Raw genomic sequence first — 17,055 nt, 5'->3', positions numbered from 1 at the left:
GAACACCCGTGGGGCGCTGGTAAGGCCGAATGGGAGCACGATAAACTGAAAGTGCTCGTGGCCTACCGTGAACCGCAGGTAACGCCGGTGGGCCGGCAGGACGGGGATGTGAAAATACGCATCCTGCAAGTCCAACGCTACCATCCAGTCTTGTGGGTCTAGAGCAGCCAAGACATGAGCCAAAGTCAACATCTTGAACTTCTCCTTCCAGAGGAAGCCGTTGACGTTCCGTAGATCCAAGATAGGACGCAGGCCTCCCTTGTCCTTCTTGGGTACCAGAAAGTAGTGGGAGTAGCAACCACACCCTACTTCTGGCCCAGGAACGCGCTCGATGGCCCCCTTGGCCAAGAGGGCCGTAACTTCCTCCTGCAGAAGTGTCAAGTGGTCCCCCGACACACGGTGGTTCTGCGGTGGCATGGCTGGAGGAGTGGACTCGAAGGGGAGGGCATAGCCCCTTCGGACAAGCTGCAGCACCCACCTGTCCGATGTTATCGCGCGCCAGCGGGAGTGGTGATGGCGAACCCTGCCACCCACTGGCGTCACGTGAGCCCGAAAGCTCGGACTAGGAAGGCTTGGATGCCGCAGCGGAGGGAGGCGTGGACTGACCACGACGCTGGCCTCTACCGCCACCACGGCGGAAACCACGGGCGCCACCGCGCTGGGGAGCGCTCTGCGCCGCGTGGCTGGCAGCACGTGTGGGACCTCCCCTCCCTTGGCCACGAAAGGGCCGAAACGAACCCGGCTGCTGGCGCTGGGTCGAGAGACCCAAGGACTTGGCCGTGACCCTGGAGTCCTTGAAGCGCTCCAGCGCGTGGTCCGCTTTGTCACCAAATAGGCGACTGCCATCAAATGGCATGTCCATAAGTGTATTTTGGACGTCTGGTGAGAAGTTGGCAGATCTCAGCCAGGCATGGCGACGAATCGCCACCGTAGTGGACATGGCCCGTCCCAGTGAGTCTGTGGTGTCCAGACCACAACGGATCGAGTACCGCGCCGCATCCCGGCCTTCAACCAAGGCCCGGGTGAGCTTGTCCCGCACTTCCTGGGGGCATTGCGGCAAACACTCCTCGACCGTATCCCACAGGGAGTGGGTGTAGCGGCCCAAGAGGCACGCGGTGTTACAAGACCGCAGTCCAGCGCTCAAAGAGGAAAACACTTTTTTACCAAATTGGTCGTACCTCTTTGATTCCCGGTCGGGCGGAGCCGACGGAAATGCGGACTGTGAAGTGGAGGCCTGGATCACCAGACTCTCCGGGGAGGGATGGGTGGACAGGAAGGCAGGGTCGTCCGAGCATGGACGGTGACGCCTGGCAACGTTACGGTCAACCGGCGCACCAGAAGCGGGCCTGGACCAGGTGCCCAGAAGGACATCCGTCAGGGCCTCATTAAACGGCAGCAGAGGCTCCTGGGGGCATGACTGCGGTTTAAAAACTTCCGTCAGAATATTCGGTTTGACCTTCGCGACGGGGAGCTCAAGGTGTAAGGCCTTGGCAGCCCTCATCAGGACCACCGAATAGGCAGCACCTGCCTCGGACGCCACAGGGGACGGAGAGACAAACCCAGGGTTGGGCGACTCGTCCAGGCCACTGGCATCACCCAGATCACCTACCCAGTCCACATCATACTGGCAGGCACGGGATAGAGGGTCCTCAGACCCCTCCCAACCCTCTCCATACTCCTCCTCATCATACCCATATTCTGGATCGACGATATAGACATCGGGGTCAACGGGCCCCATCGGCGTCGGATCCGGCGTCGGCCGACGCCGGTCCGGCTCCGAGTCCGGAGTCGGGGAGGAAAGGGGGGTGGCGCCGCGCGGCGTCGGTGCCGGGGACCCGACGCCGGCCGGAGCCGACGGCGGAGTCGCTGCACCACGCGGGGGCGGTACCACGGGTTGGCCCACAGGAACCGACGCCGGAGAGGCCGGGAGACCAGCCGGCGACGAACCAGGGGGAACCAGCGGCGCCGGGGCCGGAGCCACCGGCGGCGCCGGGGCAGGAGCACCCGAACCGCTCGGGCCCCCAGACGGGACCGACGGGCCCGCAGGCGCCGAAGGCCCCGCCGGAGAAGACCTCGCCCTCATAGCAATGAGGAAGGCCTCGATCTCCTCACGCGACGCGCCTTCCCCAGGGACCGACAGGTGTGGGGTAGACGGCGTCGGCGACCCATGCGGGACCGCGGGGGTGGGGTCACCCGAGCCCCCGGCCGCAGCACGCGGGCGTCGGGGGGAGTCGGGGGTGCGATGGCGACGCCCCGACTTCTTGTGCTTACCTGACGAGCCGGAGGAATGGTGGCGACTCCCGGAGCGCCCATGGCGGCTCCGCGACCGTTCCCTCGACCGCTCCCTCGACCTCCGACCGGACCGGGACCGCTCTCGACGCGGGGCCGACAACCGGAGCTCGAGAAGCTTGCGGGACCGCTCCCGCCTAGCTTTTCCAGTCAAGGCCCGACAGTCGACGCAGGACTCCACGTCGTGGTCCGCGCCCAGACACCGGAGGCAGAGTCGATGGTGGTCGGTGACCGACATCAGGCGGTCGCACTCGTCACAACTCTTGAAACCGGGCATCCTACCGGCACCGTAAAGATCAATTAGGTAACAAAAAACTTGGTCAAAAGACCGGAGTACTGCTCTTCGGATCTGCGCTAACTGGCGCGGAAAAAAGAAGAACTGACGTCAGCGCGCGGAGGCGGCGTCTATATACTCCAGCGACGTCATCACGGCGCACGACGCCGACGACGCGGAGCCGCAGGGGACGCCTGCAGACGACGCCTACCGACGCGCAGGGGTACTGCTACGCAAAAGTTTCCGGATCCAGACTGACGCCTGGGGATATTCTAAGGTAAGGAATCTAATACTAACCTGTTTCTTTCAGATATATTTTTAAATCAGATGATAGGTTTATCATTTCCAATCTCTTCTAAAGATTGCACACAAAGATCTGGGTGCAGAAACACTTACAAAAGAAGCAGTGAGTGAGAACCAAAAATTCAACTGCATACTTTTTAGCAGAGCAAACACAACTGTAGCTAAACAGTAAAATGCAGTCACTGAAGAAGTCACAATTCAGATATCCAGAGTAAAAAAACATTAATGGAATGTGCTTCTCCTTCTGAGACTGTGCTTACACCTATTCTCTTCCTGGGCAAGCTTGGGAATAAGGGCGGCTTAGCTTACCATGATCGCTTTACTGTTAGCCTGTCTCAATGAGAAACTACTCTGGATCCTAGTTGTCTAGACAAACAAGAAAAGTAAAGCTTTTCACAGGACAGAAAATAACTATTTAAAAAGAATTCAAGTTATTTCACTGAAGGCTAGTGGAATATTTGGTACTTTTATCTACAACTATTCCCATCTCATGGAGAAGTATTCTTGGTGGCCAAGAAATCTCAATAGGCCTTAAAGTCGAAAGGCTATGAGAAAGATGCCTGTGAACCTATACTGTGATTAGTCACAGTCGTTCTAATAACCAAGCAGGAAGAGTGTGCAATAGGGCATGGAACGTTCATACCTGAGCTGTTAGGAAGGGTACTGTCACACGTATTTGTGACGCCTGGTCGGGGAGACTTACTATTTCACTAACCTACACTTTACAGTTGACTTGATGCTCACCCTTCCAAGTACCCACGGTCTGTTCTTTCCCGGACTCTGCAGGCAGATGGCTTTACAGTGATTTTCTTGGTGTAAATAGTATTCTAAAGCTGTGAACTACTGGCATGATTTTGTGCCAAAACATAAAGTGCCATTCCAACAATACGAAATATCTCAAGATTGTGACTTGTTACTCACTGGTGTTTGATGAGCCCAATCCAGAGGACTACTTATGTATTTCCAGATCATCTGGTTTATTATCTACAGAAACAATGAGGCAACACCTGCGTCGGAAGTTTCAGCTCCTCAGCCAAGGGAGGAAGAGTTCTCAGATCATGAATAACAAGAAGAAGGAGAACTGGATAATGTGTCAGAATCGTCGGAGTATGAGGATTATAATGCAAACACACCCTCTCCGGCAGAACATACTACATCTGAGTCACCACCTGTGGACATTGCCTCATTCCACAAGATCATGGATAGAGCAACGAGGAGGTTTATGCTAACCATGGAGTCAAAGCAAGAAGAATGCTTCTTGTATGATTTCAAATCTACACCACAGAAACAGAGTTGGACCATTCCGATTATAGATTTCATCTGGAAGGAAGGACTAAAGATCATGTCCAAGCCAAATTCTTTACCAGCAGTGCTCCCAAGAGTAGATAAGAAGTATAGGGCGCCAAATTCTTCTCCAGCATGCCTCATCGGACAAGCTAAAGCAGACTCTGTGGTAGCGCAGGCTGCGCAGAAGAGATCTTCTAATCCAACGTCTCAAGTCTCTGTTCCACCAGACAAGGATGGGAGGCGCCTAGATTCTATCGGGAAGAAGGTTTCTACTATTGCAGCTACAACCATCAGAGCCGCAAACTCCCTAGCCATTTTAGGAAGATACGATAGGCAGATGTGGTCGGACATCTCGCCGTACATGGACAAGCTTCCCGAGCCAGATCGAACTGAGGCGAAGAAAATCCTTCAAGAAGGAGAGTGTGTCTCCCCGGAAATGATTGACGCTGCAGTGGACGTTGCTGCCACTGGATTTCGGCAGCTAGCGGGTGCAGCTGTTCTCAGGAGGCAAGGATGGTTGAAGGCAACATCCTTCCGGCAGGAGGTCCAAACCAGAATTATAGACATGGCATTTGATGGGGAATTCTTATTTGGAAAACATGTTGATGAGGCTCTGGAGGCCATCAAGAAAGATACTGAAACAGCACGTTCGCTGGGTACTCTGCAATACCGGAAGTCTTCCTTTCGTGGAGCAAAAGGAAGAGGGAATTTCTCTAATAGAGGAGGTTACAACCAACAGCGCTCCTATTCTTCCGCCCAGGGAAACCAAAGATTCCAGCCATATCGGCAGCAAACATATGGGCAGAGGAGAGGAAATTTCTCTCAACCTCGAGGAAAATCTAATTATCGAGGGAGAGACAATAAGAAATGAGGTACGCATCCTGCCACCACTTTTTGCCAACCCGAACCAAATTGGAGGAAAAATATCCCAAAATTACTTAAATTGGTCCAAAATTTCCACAGACAAATGGGTCCTGGATGTGGTAGCCAGAGGTCACATTTTGGAATTCTTAAAAACTCCCCCCAAATTGCCCCCCAAAAGGACCCCCTCCAGCGCACCTCAAGGAGCTGTTCATCCAGATCAACACCATGATCCGGAAGGGAGCAATCGAAAGAGTACCTCATCATCAGAAAGGAAAAGGCTTCTACTCAAGGTTTTTCCTTATTCGCAAAAAGTCGGGAGAATGGCGTCCCATCCTCGACCTGCATGCCCTAAACAAGTTCCTGAAGAAGCTAACATTCAGGATGCTAACACTTCAAGAAATCCTCCAATTTCTTTCGGCGGGAGAGTTTATGGCAACACTCGACCTTCAGGATGCATACTTCCACGTACCGATTTTTCCACGGCATCGGAAGTTTCTGAGGTTCAGAGTGGCTGGCAGGGACTTCCAGTACAAAGTCCTTCCATTTGGACTGCGTTCAGCTGCCAGAGTGTTTACGAAGATACTGGCCCCAGTGGCTACCCATCTTCGGTTGCAATCGATACAAATATATCCATATCTGGACGATTGCCTTATCAAGGCCAGTTCTTTCGACATGGCACAAGATCACGTTCAAAGAACTCTGTCACTGTTGCAAAACCTGGGTTTCTCAGTAAACTTCGAAAAGTCACACCTCACGCCAGCAACAAGAAAGACTTTCTTGGGAGCGACACTGGACACCAAGCTCGCCCAAGTATTCATCTCAAAGGAAAGACAGGACAAGATCCAACGACTCGCTGCGGCACTGTTATTAAAAAAGTGCGTTTCAGTGCGCATGTTCAAGTCCTTCATCGGGATGCTTTCTTCCTGCATTCTTCTCACCCCCAACTGTCGTCTTCGGATGAGTCATGTGGCCGCTGCGTGATTCCACTTGCAAGAAGAGCTCAGTCGCCAGTGGATCCAAGTATCAGGATCCTTCGAGGATATCATCCAAATTACACCGCGAATGCGACAAGCGATAAAATGGTGGACCCACCGATCCAACATACAAGTGGGATGCTCCTTCCTCACGGAAGTGCCCAGGTTCATAGTAACGACCGACGCATCAATGACAGGCTGGGGCGCACACCTCCAAGGCATGACGGTCAGCGGGAAATGGAACCAGATCCAAATGAGATGGCACATAAACAGGCTAGAGTTGCACGCCATATTTTTAGCCCTGAAGTCCTTTCAAGCGACTCTACAAGGTGCCACAGTTTTAATACGGAAAGACAACACCACCTGCATGCATTATCTGAACAAGCAGGGCGGCACAAAATCAGCCCGGTTGTCGCAACAAGCACAGGAGATCTGGAGTTGGGCCCTGACTCACAATATCCATCTGTCAGCGGTCCATGTTCCGGGAATCGCAAATGTGTTGGCGGACTCTCTCAGCAGGTCCGGGGGCTGCACTCACGAGTGGGAACTACATCTACCATCTCTTCATCGCATCTTTCAGATATGGGGGCATCCGGATTTGGACTTGTTTGCGACATACCAGAACCGGAAATGCCCATACTTTGCAAGCTGGGTTCCCCACAAGGACTCGTGCGGGGATGCCCTTTCGCTGAATTGGAATCAAATATTCGCATACGCTTTTCCACCGATACCTCTGATCCCGAAAGTCATCAGGAAGATGAAGAAGCAGCCATGCCGGTTGATCCTGATCGCTCCACGATGGCCCAGACAATACTGGTTCACCGAGCTACTCCTTCTCTCGGAATGCAACCCTATCCAACTTCCACGCATTCCGAATCTTCTCTCCACCCAGCAGGGCAGGGTATACCATCCGAACCCGAACTCACTGAAATTGTCAGCTTGGCTCCTCAGCACATGGAATTTGCACACCTAAACATTCCACTGGATTGCCAGGAGGGGCTGGCGAAAGCCAGAGCTCCATCCACGATCAAAACCTACCAACTTAAGTGGAAACGTTTCTGTGCATGGTGCCAATCCAATGATCTACATCCCATTCATGCAAAACCGGAGCAAATCCTTCCTTTCTTTTTGCATCTGGCCAGATTGGGTTTGGCACATTCTACTCTTAAAGTCTTCCTAGCTGCCATTTCTAGATTTCGTCAAGATGGATCAAACTCTTTGTTTTCTGTAAGGATCATACAACAATTTTTCAAGGGATTATTTCGTATGTTTCCGCCTGTCCGGAAACCTCCTCCAGCATGGCATCTGAATGTCGTACTAACTCATCTCATGCGTCACCCTTTTGAGCCGATCCATAAGGTGGACCTGAAATGTCTGACATGGAAAGTGTCGTTGTTACTAGCCTTAACATCTGCTAGAAGGGTAAGCGATATTCAAGCGTTTACATCTAAAGCACCTTTCATTCAATTCACCACGGACTCAGTGGTACTGCGTACTAATCCATTGTACATGCATAAAGTGCCTCTGGATTTTCATCTGAATGAGCCGGTTGTCCTCAAGACATTCTTTCCAGCCCCACAGTCTTCGGCTGAAAGAGCACTACATTCATTAGACATTAGAAGATGTCTTAAATTTTATCTCTCCAGAACTTCTGCCATCCGCAAGACAGACCAACTGTTCGTGGCTTATGGGCGGCAACGCCGGGGCTGTGCAGTTTCAAAACAGACCATTGCTAGATGGGTCTCCTCTACGATTGGACTTTGTCATCAGCAGGCCGGTAGACCCTTACAGGCCTTGCCAAGAGCACATTCTACAAGGGCGGTTAGCTCTTCCACTGCCCTTTTTGCTGGTGTGCCTCTTCGACAGATCTGCAGAGCTGCTACATGGTCTAGCAGACACACCTTTACTAGACACTACTGTCTAGATTCAGCAGACGACGCAGATGCTTCGGTTGGAAAAGCAGTGCTGCGTAATCTTTTCCAATAAGGTGAGCCTCTGTTTCCTCCTCCTCCTATATGCTCTTTAGACGTTCTTTCAGATTCAATGTTTATTGTATAACTGGTATTCTGTTATTTATATATGTATATATATATATGCATTTGATACTCTGACGTCTACGAGCCTTATGTTAGGAGTACTGCTTACTATTCTGATTCAGGCATGTGAATCTATGAAAGACACCCCTAATACTGGAGAACTCTAGAGCTCTATCCTTTGCAATGCCATTTGTATCTGTGTACTGGGCATAGGCTTTTTCCGGCTAACGGCTTCAAATTTGTCTACAGACACGTCCTCAATAGGGAGCAGCATGTAGACAGGCACAGCTTTGTCTTATCCTAACCCTAGCTACAGAAGCAATGGATATAAAATCTACGTCTTTAGTAGGTCCACACCAAGTCCTGCAAGTGAAGGTAAAGAGCTTCCTGTTTTACTGGGTCCAAGGGTCCAGTATTTTGTTCTGGTGGAGCTGGAGCGGCTGAACCAGCCAATCACATCAAAGCTCCATTCAAATTATTTGACTGTGCCCAATCAAGCTAAGTCCAGGTATGTAGGCTCCAAGGAAAAAAAGATAACACCAACATAAAACGAGCTTTAGCAAGACCGCTAAGTTTGATGTTGACTGGCAGTCTTTTGGCTTTGTCAATGCTGGTTTCACTTTGGCATGGTTCTTGTAAAACTTTATTTTAGGGGGCGCTTTCGGGTCCTAGTCAATATAAAATATTTTTTTTAAAAACATCGGCTGAAAGTAAAGCTATTTTGGGGATCTCAAACAGGGGACATTGCCATAGCAGTCCCCGGCACTGATGGGAACTATTTTGTGCGTGGATGTGCGCCTTGTGAAAGAAGATACCAAATGGCTTAAGTAGGCCGATGTATTGCCCCACGCTATATGCTGCTCTGGGCAGAAGAAAATTGATGGATGAAGAGGGATGACAGAAAAGTAGTGATATATTATACACATCATTTTAGTCCAATCAAAAAGTCATGACTTACGCCAGATCTAAAAATCCTAAAAAAAGAGGCATTACAAGGCTTCCTGCAACTGAATTATTGAGCCTTAGAACAGCAGTTTCCATACCTATCAGTGGAAAAATTAAATTGCATGTGTAGACAACAGTGCGGTGAAGGCAGCTTGGTATTACATGCGCGCTCATGCAGCAAGGCAATGACCTCACACACAGCTCTAGATTTACAGTGTTAGGAAACTCTCTCAAACCCACCCACTAAGTGAAAGACACACTTTAAGAACAGGAAAGTACTAGGAAATAAGAGTAATAATGATTAAAGGAACTAGATAATTTTAGTTGCAGCAGGGGCGGCTCTAGGCTCATGGCGGTCCTGGGCAGGGAGCGTAGGAAGGGGGCCCCCGGAGGAACGCAGGCGCGGAGGCCAGTGAAGAGGGGGGAGAGTGAGGGGGGGGGGGTGTCAGGGTGTTTGGAAGTGGAACAGAGCCGGAGGCCGCCAAATGCCTGCCAGGGGCCGCCACGCAAATATGTATCCATCTTCAGAGGATTATTATATTAAGGATATATATTGGCGTGGCGGCCCCTGGGGTTTAGCGCCCCTGTGCAGGTGCACAGCTTGCGCTTGCACATGCCTAAGGCCGCCCCTGGTTGCAGAAAACTAAGCACTACTTTTAAAAATTATGCTATTCATAGTCAAGTAAGAATATATAAAGAACAAATAAATATATGGAAATTGCTCCCAAAAACAGTGTTTTCAATGTACATTCATTTCATAACCTGCATTACTTGCCCAAATGTTGCCTTTGTAGTAAGCTGGGTATAGTGATTTGATGCCGTGAAGAAGGGGCCTGAAAGGAGGATGTCGTCGGAAGAAACGACGGAGGCGCTCTCGTACAGGCATAGTCAGACAATCGGTTAAGATTGGTTTGTGATCCAGCTAAAGAAATGTTTGAAAATCCATTTGCTGGTTGTTGAAATCTTCCTGGAGATGATCTATTAACAGAAGAGACATGCATCAAAGTATACTATTGACAGCAGATTCATGTACAAATATTCAATGAATTAGTAACCCAAATCTACAAGACTTCGACAACTTCTACTGCCATTAAGACAGTGGGAACCGAACATATATAATAAACACTTACGTTTCCAGGTCAATGTTTCATTTAATAATAATAATAATAATAATCCACATTTGTAAAGCGCACAATCACCCGTTAAGGGTCTCTAGGCGCTGGGGGCCGTCGGGAAGATTAAGCGAGCTATTGCCCAGAGTCACATGGTGCTGGGCTAATCTGCCGCCGGAGCCGGGGATCGAACCCTGATCCCCAGATTCCAGCGTCAGTCGCCCTGGCCGCGGCGCCACACCTCTCCCTAAGTCCATTTAGTACCTATAACGGAAAAGTAAGATTTGCCCACAACCAGCGCAACAATTGGTTGAGTTTCTATTTCAACAAGTGACTTCTCAAACCAAATCCCCCAAGTCCAATCTGATATACATCCTCCGCGCAAGCAGTGAAATGGGACTTCTGTACAATTGGTTTTAACACCACACACTTCCGAAAATTTCAAACAAGTGGGAAGATTCCTAGGACAGGACAACTAACAGGTTGTGGATGTGGGGTTATTTAATGGAATGCCCACGCTTCCTTTAGGAGTGGAACACAGGCAGGCTAGCTATGTCTCATGGAGGTCATATGTACTTTCTCTGAACTGCCAAGCACAACGACTACCAGCAAGAAAAGTGTACACAATATTCTACAAAACTATAATGAAACATTAAATAAATGTGAACTAAAGAGCTCTTGCAGCTGAAACTGAGGTGCTGAAGTGGAGTAGAAAAGACAGACTTATTGACTAGGCAAATAAGTCTAGCCTTTAAGCTGTTGTAGCGTTTTCCAATGTACAATTTTAGGTGGCATATTTGTAGGATTTAAAAAATTTTTATATGCACATATTGTAATTGAAGAATTAATGGTGTTGCCCCATAAATGATATTAATATTTGATCTAGAAGCGTAATAAATGACGTTATAGTTGTGCCAAATGTATATGCGAGACACCATTTTATTAACATTGATGCAGTTTCTAGTGTTCTGCTCCTGCTCATTTCCCCCTTCCCATTCTGTGACTCGCTGCAAGCGCAATGATGTAGGAGATATTGTCCTAAAGTAGGACAGGAGAAAGGGAGTCATCCGAACATGTATTAAAATGTATTAAAATTCAACGTGAACCATTGTCATGCACAGCCAGTTTGGGATGTTTCCCCGCGAAGGAAAAAGCGATGTTAATTGTATGTATGTGTAAAAATTCTTAATAAAATACTTTGAAGAAGAAAAAAAAAGAAAGCATGTATTGTGACTGAAACTTTCCACAGTATTCTCTATGTATCATTTTGAAAGAGCATTTTGAATGAATTTTTGAAGAGGTTTCATATTGAATTCTTCACCTCTGGAGTGCAGTTGCTGATGAAGCAAAGAGAAGAATTCTCTTAGCCTAAGGAATAAATTAGTGCTAAGAGTTATTATTTATGACGTATATGCTTCTGATTTGTCCAATGTCAGCTTAGTATGATCATGCAATGCTGAGTTTGCAATTTTGCTAATTGCTTATGCATAAAATGCGTTTAAAACCCCGGATTTGGAAGTTCAGGCGACTTTCCATTTTCCTCTCGAGACACTGTCTGATTTTCGTGAGACTTTCTCTCCTCCCCAATAATGCTGTCAGTACTCTTTATGAGTTTGACTCTTAAAACTAAAGGGATTGTTTGCCTAATTATGGATTAGATTCTGCTTTCTGGATTGTGTACTCTGTATCTCAGCTTTCATGGCATTTACTGAATTTCTCTGTATTGCTTATATTAAGAGTTATGTAGTACATCTTTTAAACCCTCTTATGATGTAGAACTCAGTTGTTGAGTGGTCCCAGTTCCTAATGGATTTATACTCTGCTAATTAAATTATTGATTGGATGTGGAGGCTGATGTCTCTTACCACTAGAACATCAGAAGAATCACAGAGCTGCACCACCTGAGGTAAAACCGAGGTGTCATGATTATTGTGGTTCAGTTAATTATTGGGGTTCGGCTCCCACAACGCTGACCTATTGGGTTTACCAATACTTAGTGTTTGAGTGTTATGATGCCCAAGCAGATGCAATATAATATATACCTGCGGATATGTCATGATGCATGCATTCACAAAGCAGTCATTTTGGAATGGCAGAAAACCAATTTGAAGATGGCAACCATGTGAGTGCATGCGTTCCCGAGACTGTGTGCATGTGTTTCAGGAACAACTCCTGACACAATCCAGAATCCCAATCCCGCCCTGATTGGTGCAGTATCACATAGTTGTGATGTCCGTGAGAACCTAAACCAGCCTCTTATTGACATACTGTAGGAAAGACTTCAGGGCCAGGAGATTGGCCTGAAACTCCAACAGGTTGACGTGGAAAGGGGCCTCCGCCGGAAACCAGAGTCATCTAATGTCCACCTCTCACAGATGATCTCCCCATTCCATTAGTGACGCCATCTGTCATCACCGTAAGCTCTGGGTGGAGTAGAGAAAGGGGTCTGCATGGGTCCAACTGCGGTTGAGTCAGCATTCAAGATTTTTGCAGTCCCCTCTGAAAAATGGACCCACTGAGGTTTCAGCTTTCACAGCAGACTCTGCATATGGCACCTAGCATAGTTGATTAGAAGAATGCAGGATACCAGGAAGCCCAGATCCTCAGAGCCACTCTCACTTGGACCATGGACTTAGGGGGGGTTAAGAGCATCTCAGTGTCTGGGGAAGTATCCAACCCACTGACATCTTGTGAATCCAGATACAAATTATCATCCTCATAACGGTGGGGAAAATAGTCCCCCTCACCATCATTGTCATCCCAAAAGGCTGGTTAGCTCTGTTCAGACTGCAAACCAGAGCCCAACTAAGATGCGACCTCAGATGGTGCATCAGAAGGACAAAGACGTCTTCTGGTGACGTCAGAGTTGCAGTCAGTGCCTCAGGGACCATCGTGGATTTTGGGGCTGTATTGGAAGTTGGCTCCGGCATCACAATGGAACCCAAAGAGGGTTCTGAGGCACAGATGGTGCTGAAGAGTAACCTACCAGTGGTAACTCGACTTAAAGCCTCCTTGGATCAATAGGGCCCCAAGGAGCTCCAGAGGGAGCAAGAAGGGTGTCAAAAATTCACCACATGACCCCTCAGAAAGTCTAAATCTGTTGCAACACCGCAGCCATCTGAAACTTGAGGGGTGCATCATAATTAGTTGCAAGATTAGCTCTTTGGCAGGGAACTGAGAGCGGGCCCGTGAGGCAAAATAATGTCCACGCGACTTCTAAGGATGAGAGTGGCTGGACTGGGATGAATCCGGCTTGGACTTTTGTGCTTCTGCTTAGACTTCGATTTACAGGAAGACTTGGACTTTGACGACAACCTGTCACAGGATGTCCTCTAGAGCAGGAAAAGCTCCGCACTATAAATTTTTAGCAGAAGCAGAACTTCTGGGGCTTGTTTCAGTGTCCGGCAACATACAGCTTCGCTTTGGGTTCTCAAATCAGTTTTGGGTTTATAAGGGCATACTCCAAACCCATACACTAAAGGCAGACCTCTTGGTGATTTGTTACAGACATTTGTTTGCCACAATCCCTCAAGGCTTAAACCCTGTAGTTTTAGGAGGAGACATACCCCCTGCACACTGGTACAAAGAATTTGGTGAAAAAACTTTTCAAAGAGGAGCGAAAAAGTTCAGCGTGAGCAGAAAGAAAGGAACAAACGTAAGCACGCAGCGATGGTTTATATATGCGGCTCCATTTGTAACTTTTAGGGTGGAACAAATTCGGGATAGAGTCACACAACGTCACTTACCAGCACACAGAAGCAATGCTATAAAATCTTCCTAATCTAGTCTGGTGCTGAGATCTGTTTTAAAAGGTGAGGAATGTACCGTTACAAGTACTTATCCGAAACCAGTTTTCTTCTTCTGCTGGCTTTTGGATGATCTTTTCTAAGCGTTTATAATTTATAAAAAAATATCTTATTTCCTTTCGTACAGGATATCACAAAGCCTTGGCAATTAAGTTGCCGTGAGAGAGAACTTTGCTGGCTGAAATTACTGTTCTACACCACACTGACCTTTGGAACACGGCTTTAATGAATACCCTGCCTGAAAGTTTATGACTAAACAACTTGGCCATTAAGTGAGCATGCATTAGTACTTATCAACAGTTTTAGTGGAAACCGAATCACTTGTCACAGGGATTACATTGTTGCCTCTGGCTTCCCCAAATACAAGGGAACTGGCCAGACATTTCGCCACAAACCTTTAATATTCTATAATCATCCAATTAGCGTGCACATTCTGGGGGATGTTCTGAATATTTATATATATTTACCTGGCAGATCCTGAATAGCTGTTCTGACTTGCACCCAGTCCTGTCGCATGAGATATTCTATGTGAAACACAACCTGTAAAGTGAACAAACATCTATCTGAGCTATGATAAATACATCAGAGTTCAATTTGCATTGGTAGTATAAAACAAAATAATCACCTGCCACGGTGGATGCGTATCTAGGATATCCTTCAGAAACTCAGCACAATGTACTTGCATTTGGTTTACACCAATTCATTGGTGAGTCTAAACTAACCACTATGAGCCATTCTACTACTTTTGTAGTAGAGGAACTGGTAATTTAGGCTGCTTCACTGGCAATGTTAAATGATCCCCTTTTTTAGGTCTCCCTGAGTCAGTGCGCATGAGCTTCTCGGAGAGACATTTAGTAGCGGCTTTAGGAAGTGCTCCCAGCTTGCGCTCATGCGCACAAGCACGTGTGCTGCTGCGCGTGCATCTTTTGCGGGCTTTAGCGCGTCATCACGATCACTTTCGCTTTCACAGCGATCGTGATGACTTTCTCTTTCACGGCCGCACGGCGTTACTATTACTGCAGCGCGGCCAATGCTGGTTTCCTTTTTAGCGTACCCCAGAACTTTTCGGTAACCATCTACCGCACAGTTAATGAATTGAGTCAAGATTCACTTTACAAAGTACTAGTCAAGGGCGCATGTGCATGCTACTCTATGTGGCGCATGCTACTCTATGTTACACATCGTGTCACTCTGCTGGCCCCCCTCCCCCCCTCTATACTGCAGCAGGCTGTAGCGCGCGCACACAACTCCCGGGCTTGTTTACTTCACCGGCCCCATGCCCCCATTAACACATACCTACAAGTACAAGCAGTGTGTCCATCTCGTGAACTCTAGCAGTGTGGCCCGCTTAGACGCTCTTAACCACCTCACCATACAGGCACCAGTTGTACCCCTTCACATTCTCCCGTGTTTCAGCAGTACGCACTTCCTCGACTCACTAATACCACCCCTCCACACACACACACTCGTACATTTATTCAGTTTGCCGCTCTCTCGTTTTCTGCCTTCGCCGGCCCCATACCCCCATTAACACACAAGTACAAGCAGTGTGCCGATCTCGTGAATTCTAGCAGTGTGGTCCCCTTAGACGTTCCTGGACTCCTTGACATCAAGGCCCATGGCACTCACTAATGGCAGGGTGCCCTCCTTTGGTGGTGTTTGACTCCCTTAAACTGGCCCAAAGTCCTCTTCTCACACTTGAGTTCTGGGGGAGTGTGGTGCCCCTTTAACTCACAATGCACTACTCTCATCTCTTAGTTCGGATGTTCTGGCAGTATGCCCCTCAGTTATGCTAAACAGCTTCCAGTCCCTCCTCCATTCCCACACACGAGTTGTGGCAATATATGCTCTTTACTTTTAAAGGTCTCAGTCCTCTCCACATTCGCATTTTCTGTTGTTTTGCAGTTTTATTTAACAAAACTCGAAGGCATTAGAGCGCATCACATGAGCACCAGCTACAGTACACAAGGATACATTCATGTTTTGTAGGCACGGGGAGATTAAGTGATTTGCCCAGAATCACAGGATGTTGAGCTGACGCTGAGACTCGCAAAAACAACAGTTGATGAACAGAATGCAGAACAATGTCATACATTCACCCCAGTACAGCAATCTGGGCCTAAATCCATCGTTTTTTTGATCACCAAGCCACCCCAGTTCAGACATGGCCATATGCAAATCAGCCTAGACCCTGTGCCTCATGGGAACAGTCCAGCCCGAACTGCCAAGCCATGTCTTCCCTGGACCGGAATCAAGCATCCTAGGACCGGTTTCTGGCTATCAGCCGTCATCCGCCAGGATAGCTTGACTCCAGTGGCGTGGAGAGCACGGGACTCACGTCTGAGCATACCCGTCCCACTCGGGGTGACAAACGCAAAAACAACAGTTGATGGACAGAATGCAGAACAATGTCATACATTCACCCCAGTACAGATATCTGGGCCTAAATCCATCGGTTTTTTTGCTCACCAAGCCACCCCAGTTCAGACATGGCCATATGCACATCAGCCTAGACCCTGTGCCTCATGGGAACAGTCCAGCCCGAACTGCCTAGCGATGTCTTCCCTGGACCGGAATCAAGCATCCTAGGACCGGTTTCTGGCTATCAGCCGTCATCAGCCAGAATAGCCTCTTCTTTCCCCTCACTCCCTTCCCACTTACACACACACACTTTGTGGCACTATAACCCTGCACTCCATGTGCCTCTTCACCCGTCCAGACACCTGCCTGGCAGCGTGTCCCTCTTCAGCTCCCTTTCTGTCTCGCTTTGCACTCTACAAACGATTTGAGACACCCTTCTCCTACGCCGCTCTGTACTGCACTTCAGCACTCCAAGCCCTCCCTCTTCAAACACACACTGTCCCTCCTCACCTCCACCGCTGCCTGCCCCACTCCGACCGCACACACAGATCTGCCACTGTACTCCAGGAACCCAAGCCCCTTCCTTTATTTCCTACACATACCGGGGCTGGCAGAGCGCCCCACTTCAGCCCTGTCTTTTCTAGGATTACCTTAAGTGTGGAAAAAATTCAACTGGTTACCATAAATATTTTTTTACGTTTTTGAAAGTGCTCTGTGACTTGCCTTTAGGTTCTGCTGATGGCAGCTGACATTGTAAAGTCAAAACTCAACTCTGAAGTGAAGTAGTGTGGCTCACTGGTTAGA

At 48.5% G+C, this 17,055-nt stretch overlaps 1 protein-coding gene across 5 annotated transcripts in view; it reads right to left on the bottom strand.

Annotated features, from left to right (window-relative positions):
• The window catches only part of RNF212 (ring finger protein 212), a 348,304-nt gene that overhangs the window by 51,609 nt on the left and 279,640 nt on the right, over positions 1–17,055 (bottom strand). For 3 of the 5 annotated variants that reach the window (XM_078679013.1, XM_078679018.1, XM_078679016.1), the window contains 2 exons: positions 14,358–14,430; positions 9,748–9,950 (listed from right to left, as the gene is read on the bottom strand). In XM_078679013.1, coding sequence (XP_078535139.1) covers positions 9,748–9,950; positions 14,358–14,430 — 276 coding nt within the window. Of the gene's footprint in view, positions 1–9,734; positions 9,951–14,357; positions 14,431–17,055 lie in introns of all 5 variants that reach the window. The other 2 variants (XM_078679015.1, XM_078679014.1) reach the window with 2 other exon arrangements.

This window comes from Lissotriton helveticus, chromosome 2_2, assembly GCF_964261635.1.
Source record: "Lissotriton helveticus chromosome 2_2, aLisHel1.1, whole genome shotgun sequence".
Lineage (NCBI taxonomy): Eukaryota > Metazoa > Chordata > Amphibia > Caudata > Salamandridae > Lissotriton > Lissotriton helveticus.
Note: the sequence above shows the minus strand (reverse complement) of the source record. Positions and strands in the feature narration are given on the sequence as shown.